The sequence below is a fragment of the Macaca mulatta genome, chromosome 18 (assembly GCF_049350105.2).
Source record: "Macaca mulatta isolate MMU2019108-1 chromosome 18, T2T-MMU8v2.0, whole genome shotgun sequence".
NCBI lineage: Eukaryota > Metazoa > Chordata > Mammalia > Primates > Cercopithecidae > Macaca > Macaca mulatta.
In genome coordinates, this window is record NC_133423.1 from 58,718,454 (window position 1) to 58,735,297 (window position 16,844).

Consider the following 16,844-nt stretch of genomic DNA (forward strand, 5'->3'; position numbering starts at 1 on the left):
TATAATATTTCATGTAGGATTTTTAAAAATTAACCAAAGCAATTCTTTTAAGAGATCATTTTCTGAATTATTCATTTTGAAAGTTAAAAATACATGTGATAGTAACAATTTGTTTAACTGAATGCTTTTTGGTATAAAAAATGAAGACCTTAATGAAAACAGAAAGTTCAAATATAGTCTTAAATGATAAGCATTAACAGCTACCATTCATTTCTGAAGTTTCAGTTTTAGCTTTTCCTGTTTTAAACATAGTTATAACTATATGTTGACAAGTCACCATTACCAAAAAGCAGCATGAGTAATTTAACAGTATACGGTTTAAGTTGTCCCTATACTTTTTTAAAATAGAATTTTCAATTGTTAGTACATTTAACATATATAAATTACTTCATTTTATTAAAAAATTAAAATGACAATTATTTCATGTTTAATTTCTTTATTTTCTCCAGAATATCTTAATATTGAAACCCAAGTTGTTACTTTGAGAAAGGGAAAGACAGAGAAACATGAAGAGACAAACACTTCATTTCATTTAACTTATGGTATTGTGAGCAGTCACTTTTGTAGGCAACACTTGTTTTCTTTGTAGAAAAGAAATAAAAAACAAACAGCACCATTAAAGAATGCATGATCCCTGAATTCTAAACAAAACACTGTCTAAAAATTTTTTTAAATGCTTGTTGCACTCAGTCACATTTAGTCAGGTATCAAAGCAAGCGTAACAGTATTAAATTGTTGCAGTCTTACTGAATCAACTGCTCCCCCTTCTGAGGATTTTACACACCTTTTCTGAGTTTTTCCTGTGGGAATAATATATTCTTTGGTAGAGGACTGAAGGAGGATTTTACTTTTCTGTATGCTGATATAAAATGTCTATGTAGGTTCAGGGCCTTCGCCCCCAATCTGTGTTTGTCATGCATGTTATGTTTGGGTTGATTTCACATTTTGCTGTTACACTGTAGGAGTAATACCGCCTTTAAAAAAGGCATTAAATGGCTAATGTCAAACAGATGTAAACATTCAGAATACTGACCAAAAAAAAAAAAAAAAGTACAAACGAACACACATTAAAAAAAAAAAAAAAAACTACTGAAAACATGTACCATATCAGGTTTCCATGAAGTAGGGGACGGAGGGGAATACAGCAGTACAAGAAAATTATGGCAACCAAGTAAAGCACTTTCTTTGAAACATTCAAGAACAGTACAAATACAACAAAGTTTTTCTACAGTCTAAATTATTCTGCAACTATCAAATATAGTACAAAGCGAAATAGTATGTGCTATAAAAAAGCAGCTCCTTTAAATTATAGTAAAAATGCTTTTTGTTCGCTTTACAGTGACAAAGCATGAAGACTGAAGACGACAGGAATTTTATATTTAGTAACATTTTGGCTGCATAGGCCCCTGACAGTCTGATTCCGAGTTCCTGTTCTAGGACTCTTCACAATTGTACTCTGGGAATGGAGATGGACAGTGACTCTGGGCTCTGCGTGCTCAGAAGGGGTCATTCCCACTAGGCAGCTACTGCCGTGCTGGGCCTCACCACCATACAGACGATGCTACCCTAGGCTTGGCTTCAGCTTCTAAAACCTGGGACTTCATTATACCACGGAGGAACTGGGAAACCAGAGGCCACGGTAACTTCCACTTTTGAAATTGTGCGAGGGTTTGTAAATGAAATGGGGCTACAGCAATGTGTATTCTTACTCTCCACTGCATTATAAAGCACCATATGCACCAGCTTGTTTTTGTGTGTTTATTTTGAACCAAGTAAGAATATCCAAGGTCCAGCAGTCAACTAAACCTTCTATATAGCTCATCCCAGAAACACACACCACCCCAAAGTCTTTATAGCAACCAGGCTCAACCTCATAGGTTTGTTTTCAAGTTTTGCTTTCTTCAAACTAGACCTTCGCAGGGAAATATATAACTATGGTGCTCAGTTCACCAAAATTTCTGCTATTCTCACTTTGGGGAAGAAAAAATGTTTTCATTTTGAAAATGAATTTGCATCAGAATGCTCTTATTAACATGCCCATTAACTAACCTAAATGTCTTTATACACCTCAGGCATATGCATATCTTATAGGAGGAGGATTAGGGAATAGCAGTTTTCTTCCTTCCCCTGCTCCAAAAGTGCTACTTAGGGAAATACATCCTTTGTGAGTAAAAAAAAAAAATTGTATGGTACATGTGCAAGTTCTATTCCTGGTAAGAATAAAACTGTGTCCAGTAATCAGGATAATGCACGTGCTAACATTTGCACACGACACCACAATAACCATGTAGTAAATAACATACTCCATTTGCACATAGCAGACACATGTAGAAATCAGAAAACTAAGAACCTACTCAGTCAATTCAAATATACTGGCTTTTGTGTGTATATATATCTCAAATGGAAACCTATAAAATATCTGATCCACATTTTACATCTAAATTTCTCTTCTTCCTTTCCCTTATATTTTAGCTTAAAGATACTAATTTTTCAGTAATATAAACCATGTGAGAACACTAGGAATTTGAACTGGAGCAAAAAAACAAAACAAAACAAAACAAAACAAAAAAGCAAGGGCACAGAAAAATTATGCTAATCGGACCTGGATGATAGAATCCATGCACTATCAACAACTGATTCTCCAAGCCTGTTATGTGAAAAATCAAACATACAGAAGGACACTTTTCCTTATTCCCAATAAGCAACTTGCAGGCAGTATTCAATAATGAAGGAACTGGTAATGAGCTCAGTACCTCATCAGCCTCAATTGTACCTCACATACCGAGTTCAAAGGTTCTGTAGACTGGAGTTTCTTCCAACACCATGTCAGTTACTGATGTGATGGGCTTCAATTTGCTGGTGTAGACAGTATCTGACACTGGTAAAGCAGTGATTGAGTTTGGAAGGAGTTGGCATGCAAGTGTCTATATTATAAGGGTGCCCCGCTGTGAGACTAAGAGCATGATCTTTGAAATCAGGATGATATCAGAGCCAGGCAGACAAAAGACACCACTGATAAGGATGCCACCCCAACACAACCTGGCGTGCAGTGAAGAGAAAACTAAGGATCCGCTGGAACTTATGCTGCATTCCTTGGGAAAGGCTGGTTAAGTGCATTGCTAACGTTCTCAGTCATTAGTTTTGCCAATTTTACTGTGAAAAACAGAAATGACAGTACTGAAGCACCAAAATCATGGCTACAGCAGCAGGCCTTTCTTTTCTTTCTAAGATAAAGTACCTCTCACTATCAGCAATTTGTTATTCGAAATGATGTCTCTATCACCTAAAGAAATTTGGCAACATCACAATAAATATGGAGAAAAAAACATATCATATAGTTTGTTATTATAAAAAATCACAAGTGTTCTTGTTTTCAGGAATGTAATTTCTGCTCATTCCAGTCAACTTTTAAGACGTGTTTTACGGGAATGTCAAAAAGTTTACAGTGACTAGGATGATCCCATGTGAAAATATCGGTCATTCTTACCCTGGATACAGATGATTCCCCACCCCCCCACGTTTGTTTTTCAAATTCTACAGCCACAATCAATCAATGGGTTAATGGCACTCCACATTTTGTGCTCTGTAATCTGAAGTTAAATGGGCGTGGTTGGTTTTTGTTTTCTTTCATCTTTCCTCAATGTGCATGTGCTTCTGAACTTGCTTTTGAAAACAGAGCCTCCTGAACTACGGCTGTCCTCTGGTTTGAGGGTGGCCAAAGTATATGGAATGTAGCTCAAATACTCAACACGCAGATTTTACTGGATGCACACAGAAGATAACTGTTAAGATGCAGTATCCCTTTTTCAAAAGCAGTTCCCCTAAATATGAAGAATGTATTGAATATACCTGAGGGAAAAACAAAACATGCCATACCTAGAACAGTTTTTTTTTTTTTTTTTGAAATAAGGGTTGAATTATATAGGTTGTAAATAATGAGAAAAATAATTGTTCTGAAAAATGTTGATGCTTTAGCCTTGGGTAGTCCCTCTTATCATCAATGACACTTTTAAAAGGAGAGGGCCAACCTCTGCAAGGTCTGAAGCCAGAATGCACGGGTGTCATCAATAAAGGGCTACAATGATTTCCACCCCCCCATTTTAATATCTAGTAATTGATTACCATGAATAGGATATTTACATTATCAACACATTTATGTGTTCATATACAGCATTTTATTTCCTTGCTTTGAATTTTAGGGCCTTTTTTTTTTTTTTTCCCCAAACCTACTCTTAAAAGCCATACATGAAGCTCTAAAATCCTCTGGGCTTATGGCTATTGGCTGACCAATTGATTTCATATGATCAGGTGTCAAAGGGCTAGAACCAGATTGCTGGGCATGAGTCCCATGCTGCAATTTCAGATGTAGGACACATTTCATTACAATATGTGTACAAAATCCAAGGAAGATCCAGATATTCTGCCATAGTCTTTGAGAAAGAGTAAAACAGGAGGAAAGGTAACACTCAGGATAGTGGATTTCATCAATGGCATACCTCCTTTCATATATCTTTTGTGATAGGAGTAAATACAAGGAATCACACATTTAAATCAGACTCCCCTTTCTAAATAGGATTTAATCACTGTGGTAAAGCTAGGTCCAGAAAAGTCAACTGTAAAATTCCTTGCTGTAATGGCTCATCTATAGAAAAATGCATAACCACTTTAAATCATTCCTCTCATTCTCTTTATATATCTGCATTTCTGGTTATTAAGTAATTAAAAATTTCCTTTTCCTATCTACACCGGGGTTAAAAGAAAAGCAAAAATGGGGCATTGACTTGTATACACATGGACAGAAAGAAACTTTCCAAAGCTAGGAATGGCAGCTGAACATGTAAAAGACATGCCAGTGAGCCATTCAGTTGGGAATGCATCCTCCCCTTTATGAGAAATGCAAGAAAATAATGCCATAGAGAAAAGGTACCTGCTTCAAAGCAAAATAAATTAGCATGATAGAAACCACTGCATTATTCGATGTGTTGCTGCTGATGCTATTTGGCTTTTCCGTGTGGAAAAGGGATACTGCATCTTTCACTCATCTCTTATCGTACAACCAGGCATGCTACACAGAGTTTTGAAGGACCTATGCAGTCGTCATGGCAGAAGGCCCCACAGCCTTTGCACACAATCATGGCTTTCAGCCGGCAAGAGCATTTCAGTTCCAATTCATCTGCATTGCTGCTGTCGGCAAAGTTCTGAACGGGCATCTGAGCGTTCTGACCAGGCAAGCCCGTGGCAGGATTGGAGCCACTTCCCAAAATCCCAATGGACTTTTCAATTGCAGATGCTGCCCTTTTGAAACTCGTGCTACCAAAGTGTATTGTTGGATAATTTCCACAGAGCTGCTGTTGTTGCTGCACCTGCATTTTCTGAGCAGCTAATTGGGTAAAAGGCTTTTGTGGCTCAGAAAGCAAATAGGAAGAGAAATCTGCATTTTTTAGTGCGAATGCTTTTAACTGTTCTTTCATTTCATTCTGGTCATAGGAAACTTGTTTCATGCCCAGTTCACAGCTGCTGCTTAAACCTTCCTCAAAAGAAAGAGGTTCCGATTTTATATTGCTACATATGCCCGTGGACTGTGGCCAACTAAGTCTCTTAGTGGTTTCCATGGTAACTGGAGGTTGTTTTGGATCGGATGGGACTTCTGCATTAGGGAGAGGTGGAGGTAGTGGAGGTGGTGGGGGGGGAGGCGGGGGCAAAGCCAAGGGTGGAGGGGGAGGGGGAGGGGGAGGCGGTGGCGGCGGCGGATGTACTAGCGCTTTGTTTGGCATTGCATGTGCAGTGCCTCCCACCTCATCACCTTCTTTCATGGGCATATTGGGGGATAACATGTTGGCTAACCTTAGCTGGTGAGGTGCTGAGGAAAGACTAACCTCTCCCAATCCCTTCTGTTCAAGATGCCTGTTGAAGGCAAATGCATTACACCCCACTGGGGTCTTGGAAGAGGCCTGTAATAGAGCTGCAGTAGGAATGGGGCCCCTGGCAGCCATAGGCATTTGGTAAAACTGCTGTCTGTGTGAGGTACCAGCGTCAGGGTGGAAGCCGCCATTCTTGTCAACATGAAATAGGTTCTGCTGGAAGCTACACGAGGGGAGCAGTCTCTTTTGCTGTTTGACCTCAGGGCTGTGAACAATTCTGTTCTGCATGGAGTGCTTGTTTAGCCATTCTTGCTTAAATGTCTGGCTGTGTCCCAGCTGACTCATGCCAGAATTGATGACACAAGGCACCCCTTTAACATCTGGCTCCACCAACAATTTTCCTGGTTCACATTTAACTTGAGTGTGTTCTACAGTCCTAGCTACTCTCTTTTTGGGGTGGTTTTCTCGCTTTCTCATTTGGAGTGGTGCAAGAGTCCCTGCCAAGTAGCCCTTACCATCTGGATTTGGAGAGCTGGGCGGAATTTCAACGTTTCTCTCTGGCGCTGTTTTACCCACTGAGGTAGTTTGAAGAGGCAACGGAAGCCTGTTGATTTCAAGCTTGGCTCCCAATCTGGGTTGCGGCAACACTTTTTCCAAAGGCAGGTTGCCCTGTAGTAACTGCGTCACCAGCGGGTTGTTAGCCTCCACAGAGGACAGGCGACAGCTTGAGCTCCCTGCACCAGGGACTCTTTTCAGGGTGTCGGTAGCCAAGGAAATAGCCTCTTCCATGGGGCTCGAGGTGGAAGCTTTCACGTTCTGTGTTTGTTGTACACTAGAGGCTACCTCTGCAGCTGGAGGAGGCAGCTCAGGGCCGGGGAAGTCTTCAGTGTCCATTCTAAAGCCCTTGTCTGCTTCATGAAGTTCAGATTTCACAGGAAGAGCGACATTTGTTATGAGATTCCTGGGATGAAGTTCGGACACGTTCAAGTAGCTGGCATGTTCAGTTTTGATAGCCTTTGGACAATTCTGCTCTAGATATTCTTTTTGTTTACTTGAACCCGAGTGAGTAACCAGAGGCTGTCCTGTGCTCCTCATCCCATCATCACTCCAGCAAATCCGGTTACTTGGGTTATACTGATTGCTACAGGTTGTGTCTGCCTCACTTTTGAACGTAGCTGGGCCACGTGCCTGCTCAGCAAAGTTATGACTAGGAGCAGTTGGCTCATTTAATTTATCTGGAACAAGGGGTAATTCTCGGAGACTTGTGCAGGTGGCCTGCAATATTTTACACTCTTGTTTTGCTGCCGAAGCAGCAATGAAAGTGGAACTGTGATCTACACCTTCACTGGCAACTGGCTCAGGCCTACTAATCACAGAGACCTGAGGACACGCCATGGGCTGTATGGATGCCTCTGTCCTCACTGGCCTGCCCTGCAGGTCCAAGTTGGCTTCTGAACTTTCAACGGAGACAGTCAGAGACAAACTGGAGGTCAGCGTGGTGCTGTGGTCAACGATGACTTTACACGGAATTGATCGGTTTATGGCTGCTGGTGCAAAGCCCCCTTGTGGTTGCTGAGGTTTTCCAGAATTATCTGCCCTGTTTCGAGGCCCTGAATTTTTGTCCAGACTTTCAGCACTTAACTTGGGAGGACTATCATAAGAGTTTATTGTCAGCATGTTTCCACTAAACATTGCAACGGTTGGGTGTGCGACCAGAGAGTCTGTGACCGCTACGGAATCACTGCAGCTGAGGGCTGCTCTCACAGTGGAACCCATGGATACAGTGGCCTGTTCTTCACTCCCAGGTATGGCTATCTTCTCAGGAGGAAATCTGTTGTTAATTCCCGTCGGGGGAATCAAGACAGAGCTAGCGGAGAGGTGGTTTGGCAAATTGTTTCCGATGGAGGGAGTTGGCACAGAGGTGTACTGAGTGGAGACTAAGTTACTAGCACTGCTGCTTGATATTAGTAACTGCTTATCATCCATGGAGCTTGATATGCTGGAGCCCTCTGTAGTGGCTGAAATGGGAGTGCTTTCAATACATTTTGGTATAATGGCTATGCATGGAGTGTCAGTTCCCTGGATGGTTTTTAACATGCTTATATTACAAGCAGAAATTGTAGTGTTTGCACTGTCAACAGACATTAGGACAGAGGATTTATCAACAGAACTCACAAAGGGATGTTCTTTAATTGCTCCCGATATAGCAGTGCTGCAAACAGATACAGGGACAGAATTTTTATTAAAAAGCATGGGCACACTGCTATTTTCAGAAGAGGTAGATGAAACAATTTTCTCAGATAAATGTGACACAGGTATGTTTTCATCAGAACTACGCACAGATAAGTCAGTGGCAGTTTCTGGAAGTTTACTTGGGTTAAGAGACTGCTGTAGTACAGTGGTGGTCTCCCGGAGGTGGGCAGACTTGTTGCTAGGAGATCTACAGTTTGGATTGACAATAATGACACCAGTCGAACCTTCCATTTTTGTTTCAGGGGTAGAAGAGACTTCTAAGTTTGGAGGCCCTTCCTTTGAGCTGAGAAGAGGCAACCGGGTCTCTTTAGAGGTCTGGAAGAGATGGGCTCGAGCTTGATGCTTTGCAAAGAGCTTAGCCTTTGTCTGTTCTTTGATGTGTGCCAGGGTTCTCGCCTTTCCACCCTCTCCTGGGCTTCCCATGGCTCCAGAGACAATGCTCGCTGCAGCAGCTACGGCAGCAGCTGCAGCAGCCTCTCGCTGGGCCCGAGCTTGTTGGGCCCGGGCCTTGATATCTGCGAGGGTCCTGGCTCCTGTGTTCCTCCCGCCACTGACGGATGTGCTAGTGGATGCTCGAGACTCGGGTTTGGAGACTGGTTGGCTCTTGATTATAAAAGGTGGCCCAATTTTGGAAAGCTGAATCTAAAAGGAGAGAAAAAAAATATATAATGTGCTTCATATATGATCACAGAGGAGGCACGTAGAGGGTGATAATGCAAGGGAAAAGATAATCTCAAAATGTGCCATGAACTACACCTAAATCCCTGGATGTGCCTTTAGGGTATAAAGCAACAAGAAACGTAGCATGAATATAAAAAATTAAGTTTTTAATCTGTTTTAATCTACAAAAACATCCATTGTAACTTCATTTGGAATGGAAATGAAGCATCTTCTTAATGCGTCATATAAATGGATACAAAATTCATGCTTCTAGAATTACAGCAGGCTAAAAAGACTTCAAGATATTTAATTTTGAAATTATCTTTTTTAGTGGCATAAAAAACTGGAACTTCAACTCTATTTGTCTGTCTTAATTTGACCCAAAGAAAAAAGCCCTGACTGAGATACAATTAGAACTCTCATTTTGACTTTACACAAAGGAACTGTGATCCTAGGTTAATCACTGTGTACCTCAGTTTCTCCAATAACCTCTCTGAGCCAAGAACTCTATGATTTTTCCTTTTTTTAAAAATTATATTTTATGGTCTAGGGTACATGTGCACAACGTGCAGGTTTGTTACATATGTATACATGTGCCATGTTGTATGATTTTTATGCACTCCCATGCTACCTTGCATGCTGCTTTATACATGTATCATAAGAACACAAGAGAAGTTTGTAAACTCAGTTGTAAAATGAGACTAGTTATTTCTGGTCTATTTCCTTCAAAGAGCTGTTTTAAAGATGGAATGAAACTACATTTGTCAGAGTGTTCTGTTTTCCAAAGGGATTGTATTATCATTACATTTGCATAAAAGCAAGGGAAACTCTGATTTTCTGCCTCTAAAGAATTTATGCATTGGGCAGTTTCTTTTGATACTGGTAATCCACAATCTGCTGAATTTTGTAAATGTCCCAACCCATACTGTTTACCAATTCTTGGTAATTAAGAGACTCACAGATTCATCACCAAATTCATGAGGCACAAAGTCTAACAGCCAGCATTCCATAGCAAGGCTGTGTTGCTCTAGTCACTAAAAGCATTCTTAGACATGGCTGTGTAGAGCTGGAAAGACTCTAGTTGACATCCCTCATTTCACAGTTCAGGAAACTGAGGTTGTGCAGGTAAAGCAGTTTGTCCTGCGGTCATATAACCAGTGAGTGACTAGAGCCTTTGGGCTTCTCATTCGGTGCTATTTCCATGTATTCTGTTTCCCTTTTTTCCAGATTATATATATCAATTTAGAATTATGCTTTGGAACTTTGATAGATGAAATTGTCTTCCTGAGCTATCTTGTTTCTCATTTTCTTTTTTTTTATTATTATTATGCTTTAAGTTCTAGGGTACATGTGCACAACGTGCAGGTTTGTTACATATGTACACTTGTGCCATGTTGGTGTGCTGCACCCATTTGTTTCTCATTTTCAAACTGCTTGTGAAGTCTCTCTTCTATTCCAAAGGCCAAGAAAAGAAAGGATAATTTTGGGGAGAAGATTCAATTTGCTCTTTTAATATTTTTCCTAGTGTAAAAAATTAAACATATTTTAAATAATTAAATATCCTTAAGCAAGAGCTCTTAAGACCAAACATCAAATATTCTTGTAGTATTTACCTTTTCTTCACAGTGCTTAATTTGCTAACTATGTGCTCAATAATATGGCAAGATGGTAACATCTTGCAAGATTCTGACATATCACAACCAGGATACTGACATTGATACAATTAAGATACAGAACATTTCCATGACTACAAATTTCCCTCATGTTGTTTATCTATCTATCTATCTATCTATCTATCTATCTATCTATCTTTACATAAAGTCCATATGACTTTGAAAATTAGCTTTTGACAGACTGGCATGTTTAAAAATATCTCCTATGAAAAGTTTCTATTATTATTTCTATTGCTTCAGAAATTAAAATGCATAGTGAGTTTTTAATTGAACTTAATGCTCATCTTTTAGACCTCTAGAATCTTGCTTACTAGAGGTTGCTTTATTAAAAAGAGTAAGTACAACCATACTTTTAAAGTCAGCCTGTGGAGAACATGAGTCATATATAAAATGAAAATTTCATACATTTTATATCTACAGATAGAGCATATTTTTTTATTCAAGAAGCTTGAGATGTTTATAATTCTAGACCAATGCTATGATGGAATAATCCACTTTACAGTACAACAGTATAAATGCACTTAGATAAAAGCATCAAGTCAGTATAAATGACAGAGGGTAGAAACTCAAAAAAAATTATACTGGGTTTATGCCGTAAGTTCTCTCAAGAACGTTCATAGGACGCTACGTCATCTTTCACATGTTCCCAGGTTCACACAGGCCTCTGCCCTACACCTGGAAATCCCCATAAACCCAGGGGTCTCAGTGGCCTGGAGACATTTCCAGCCCTAATCTCTTTCTTTAATTCGTTTTTCTTTAATGCTGGGTCTAAACATATGCATGTATCTAAACTGCTTTTATGAATTCAACACAAGGTCATAAAGAAGATCATTTACTATTAGAGGATGATATTATAAATTGCTGCATAAAACCTAGAAGGAAGAAAATCTAATTATTCTTGAAAAATTAGGCTTCTAAATAGGAAAAGCCTATCTACGGAATTGTCTTTTGTTTAATACCATACCTTGAGAGGGGGAACCCTTGGTTCCTCTCTTGGAGGCTGTTCTTTCTCAGGTGGGCTGCTAGATGATATGTTCCGGGTTGACTGATCATCTTCTATCCTAGCTCTCTTTTCCTTACAGATTCCAAAGCTGTGTTGCTCTGCAGTTTTCCTCTTTGATATCTCTGAATCTCTACTTTCATTTCTCATCCCATCAGGTGACTTGGAGGGCTCTGAGGACTTGGAAGTATGTGAGGTTTCTAACCGACTCTGTGTACTCCCTTGCTTGTGTGTCTTATTTCTAGAGCCTTCTGAAAATGAAGTCTTATCCACTGATGAGATATACTGCTTGTCCTGTAATTTAGCAGATGGAAGCTCATTTCCCTTATTCTCTGTCTCTTCAGAAAAGACAGATAATTCCAATGGTGAAGATAACACTTTTTTTTCTGTTCTTTGCAGGACGCTATGATTTTTAACTTTTATCATTTCCGCAGAAGCAAGTTCTGGAATCGAAGCAGGGTAGGGCTTCTCAGTGTCAACATGGGATTTACAAGTTTGCTGACTCAGGGTTTTATTGTGCAAATCTTCAGACGGAAATGCTTCAGGAGTAATGGAAGAAGAACTCATTATGATGGGTTCGGGAGTATTAGATAGATTCTTCTGCTGTGAGGTAAGGTTCTCTCCCACAGGTTTGGCAGCGGCGGAAGACTCATCTTTCTGCGGGGAGAGCGGCTCTTCAGATACAGAAGGTGACTTTCTTTGCTGATGTGCCATTCTCTCATTTATGGAAGAGTTAGAAATTGGAGACGCTTCTGAAGGAAGTGGCAAACTGGATACAAAAGTGGTCTCAGAGGTGAGAAGCATGGAAGACACTGAAGAAGTTTCTGATGTTAAAGGTAAGTCGGACATCGGTGAGGTTTCTGATGTTAAAGGTAAGTTGGATATTGGTGATGCTTCAGATGTTAATGGTAAATTGGACATAAGAGATGCTTCTGATAGTTCAGGTGAAGTGGATATTGGAGAGATTTCTGACATCAAAGATGCATGAAGGTTTTCATCAGTGGAATTTCTCTGGTTGTATTTGTCTGTATTTTCAGTGCTAGACACCTCAGAACAAAATGTTGTCTCAAGGGAGGCTGGAGTACATGATTCTTCTGATGTGGACTGTGTTTCCCCTCCTGGGGAAGGCAGGCTGGTACAGGCTCCCTCTGGGCTCTCCGAAGAAAAGGACGTTTCAGAGATGCAGGCATTTTCTGAAAGCTGTTCTTCAGGGTCACTCTGTAGCTCCATATCTACAGAAATTCCTTCATTTGGAAACCGGCCTTCTAGAGAAGATGACCCTGTTTTTATTTTGGGGGTACTGGTCTCTATCGCAGTTTCTGACTCCTTACGTTCTGTGTCACTGACATGAGTCACAGATGAAGTGGAAGGAACAAGAGAATCACAGACTTCTAACTGATCGATAACAACTGTCATTTCTTCCTGGGGCGATTCTGACTTCTCTTCTATCTTAATTTCAATATGAGGCAAAGTTTCTAAAACATCATTCATCATAACACAGGACTCCAAGTTATCTTCAGGAGGTGCTGTTTGGGGTTCTTCATGAGAATTGGTTGGACTTTCAGACTCCTCAGAAAATTCAGGTATTGTCTTATGATTTTCATCCTGGCATTCACAGATACTAGTCTCTACCTCTTCTGTAATTTCCTCCTGAATTACAGATTCTTCAGGGATCAAGATATCCTCTGACTCCGATTCTGCCATTATATCTTTAGCTGGAATTTCTACCATAGGGCAAAGAGTAGCACAGAAACCGGGCTCTGGAGAAGCTGGGCTTTTCATGCTTTTTGACTGTTGTTCTGCCAAGGGTGTCTGTGCAGAAACTGGAAGGCCAGAAGTCCCACATGAAGAACTACTCTGAGCTCCGGCATTGTTTGGTCCAGTAGTGAGCTTCACAGATTCCTCTCTTGACATGCCCAGCCTGTACAGAAATTAGAGATAAGAAATTATTGCTCAACCACAAAACATGAAAGGTACAACTGGGATCTCTCAGGAATGCAGTGTTCAATAGAAGTAAGTGCATCAAATTACATTTATAATCACTAACATGCTTAATTTATGTAAACCAGTTTATAATGATGATGTTTCTTTGCTGCTTTTGTAATCTCAACTAATACTCTGCTTCTGGTTAAGAGCAGTCTAGATTTTTATTTTGTAAAGCAAGGAGATATGAACCTTACCAAGTGTTAGTAAAGGAATAAGAAAATTACATACAACAAAGTATTAGAAAATATTTATAATCACTAACATGCTTAATTTATGTAAACCAGTTTATAATGATGATACTTCTTTGCTGCTTTTATAATCTCAACTAAAACTCTACTTCTGGTTAAGAACAGTCTAGATTTTTATTTTGTAAAATAAGGAGATATGAGCCTTACCAAGTGTTAGTAAAGGAATAAGAAAATTACATACAACAAAGTATTAGAAAATATGAGCAGAAAAGCAAAATAACAGATAGGATATATATTTTTTAAATCCAGAAGTAGAAAAATGCTCTTATAATAGAAAATTATATAGTTTTTGGAGGATACAAGAGAACCAAGAAATTAAGATCAATGGAAAATGAATGAAATTCATCAAATTCTGAAATTGAAATGAGTTCCAAAGATTGGTTTTCTTAAACTAATCTAAGAAGTATTACTCAATCACCTTATTTTGGCATCTGTCTATGGAAATTTCATTAAATAATAACAGAACATATTTGGGGTTATCAAAGTTATTCTACCAGCTGACATTTGTGTGAAGCAAGACTTTTAAATTCTTTCATGCAGATCTCTTACTGTGAAGACATTCCATACATGACAGGTACCGAAAAATCAAGAAATAATTGAGCATGATGTTCAGGTCTTAAGGCAAATCTAAACAGAGTTACAGTCAAGGGTACTGTAAATCACTGTTTTCTGTCATATAATTTACATTGTCAGCATCAGATGGTAGAGAAACATGCTGCTCTAAATGAAGTTAAATTGGGGTACAGGCAATGAGAAAGATAAGCAGGAGAGAGAACATTTCCAGAGGAAAAAGCACATTTAAGTGAAGAAATATAGTCATAGTAACATTGATGCAAACAACACCTCAGTGAAAACCACTTTAACCTTTGCTTTTTAAAAATCCTCAATGTGAAAGGGAAATAACGTTGAATACAGTTTTTGGGTATTTGGCCATTGCCTTCTTTATTTAAATTCAGAAATCTCTGAAAAGGTAGAAAATACTGCCTTCATAAATATTCTCTTTCCTTTCAATGTTCTCTAAGATGAATTCAAACTAAGCTACAATTTATAACTATACTATATACTGAGAAGATCAGAAAAACAACATTACGGATAAATTTAAAGCAGAATAATCTTCCAGAAATAAGGTTCCCTGGGACTAGGTCAAGCAGAGGTACCATTGATACTAGAATAAGTACGTAACATACAGAAATCTATCCACTGGCAGCCAAATTTCTGCTAGGTGGTTAATAATATTATTAAACACGCAGATAGGTAAGTTTATATACACAACAGCACTGTATAAAATATGCCCATGTCAACGTTTTCTTATTTTCACAGAAAAACAGATTTAAGATTGCATAAGGCATAGGAGGAGGAAGATATTCACAGTTCCTCATACTATGCAAAGGAAAACCCTGGCCTCCAGAAATCTAGACACAAATTCACAAGCCAAGCCCTGTAATACTTAGCATTTATACAAATGATGTAAAACAAATATAGAATAATACTATATTATAAAGAAATTAGGCAAGTGAGAATCATAATAAATACCTAAAAAAATTGAAAACTAAGACAGATCTTAACTGGACACTAGTATAAATGTTTAGACACATTTTTGAAAAAAAAAACTTAGAGCAATGAAAAGGCACATGGTGTCAGTCAACTACAAACTGTCTGGTGGTAGGGGAATAAAGGTAACCTGGGAGCAACAAAATGAGAAGGGCAGTCAATGAAATATTCAAAATATATCTGCATGCAATATGTAATGAAAGACAGAAAAGATCAAGAGACAAGTCCAGTGATGTGAGAGGACAAAAGCTACTGATAAACTACAGCAGAAAAAAAAAAAAAAAAAAAAAAAAAAGGCTAAGTAGAAGTATGTTTTGTATTCAGAGCTTAATGACGGCAAGAGCTTAATTGTTAGTGTTTATTAACAATATCATAGCTGTCACCTTCTAGGGAAGGGGCCCTAGATCTGATATCTAAGGGAATCTGGAAAGCCTCTAAATTTCATGCAAAAAATATGCCTGTGTGTGAATTTTTCTGAGAAGGATTTGCAGGATTAAGACCCCAAGCAAGTTACTTAACCTCACTGTTATAAACCTGGGAAAATTACTTAGCTTCACTTTCCCTCAGCTTCCTAATTAAAAAAAATTATGAATAATGGTATCCATCTTATGAAATTGTTGGGAGGATTAAGTGAAACATTTGCAAAGCTCTTAGAAGCATATCAGAGCCAGTGTATACTCAATGATTATTTGTTACATGAAAGAAAGTTCTCTGTAATGTAAGTCCCTTGAACTGAGGTTCTCTGGGAGTAGAGCTTAGGTAGTCCTACAAACAACTGCATCCCTGGCATCCAGGAGAGTGTCTGGCACAGAGGAGATGTTAGATAAATACATTAATTTAATAAAAGAATGGATCTATCACTAAAAATTAAGAACCAATGCTTTGGAGGTACTATCTCAGTTAGGCTTCTGCCATTACTAAAAAGAGCGCTCCCAGCATTTTCTTTCACAGGCAAAAGGAGAGGGAAGAAGGCTCCTAAGTGGTCTTTAATCTTATCCTCCAGGGTTCTTAATCCTGCTGGGCAACAGCATGACTCCTGGCAAGCTTCTAAAACACAGACCCCTGGGCACAACTCCTAGATTTTGATTTAAGCCAGGCTTGAGTGATATTGCTGGTGACTTCATGTGAAGACATATAACTAGCTTGTCACATTTTTAATGTTTGAGAAAAAACATTAATTATCTTTATTTGGTTTTGTTTAATATATATGTGTGTATATATACGTATATATATAAATATATACATATATAGTATATAAATACACACACACACACACACACACACACACACAGAAATCCTGGCACAGCAATTAAAAACAGGCCTTCCTACTCAAGAGGACTACGGAGTGCCATTTAGGACAATTCATGAAGGCCAGCATACTCTGAGCACCCTACTCCAAGTGGTCTGTTAAGTATCTAATTTCTTTACATGAAGAGCTCTCACGTGAGACTCCTTCTGGCATGTCTGTCTTTCCCCCATTTACAGGTGTAATTGTGTGAAATGAGATCACATGACATAGGTCTTGTTACCTGCAACCACCTGTGTCCTTTACACAAAATAACAACTTTCAAGCATTGATTTGCATGTGGGAGGTGGAGCGTAAGTTCCTCTA

At 39.0% G+C, this 16,844-nt stretch overlaps 1 protein-coding gene across 2 annotated transcripts in view; it reads right to left on the reverse strand.

The window, feature by feature from the left end:
- Positions 1-419: 419 nt before the first annotated feature.
- ASXL3 (ASXL transcriptional regulator 3) overlaps positions 420-16,844 on the reverse strand; it is a 150,195-nt gene continuing 133,770 nt past the window's right edge. For both annotated transcript variants that reach the window (XM_077975059.1, XM_077975058.1), the window contains 2 exons: positions 11,412-13,368; positions 420-8,756 (listed from right to left, as the gene is read on the reverse strand). In XM_077975059.1, coding sequence (XP_077831185.1) covers positions 5,046-8,756; positions 11,412-13,368 — 5,668 coding nt within the window. In that variant the 3' untranslated portion in view covers positions 420-5,045. The remainder of the gene's footprint in view (positions 8,757-11,411; positions 13,369-16,844) is intronic.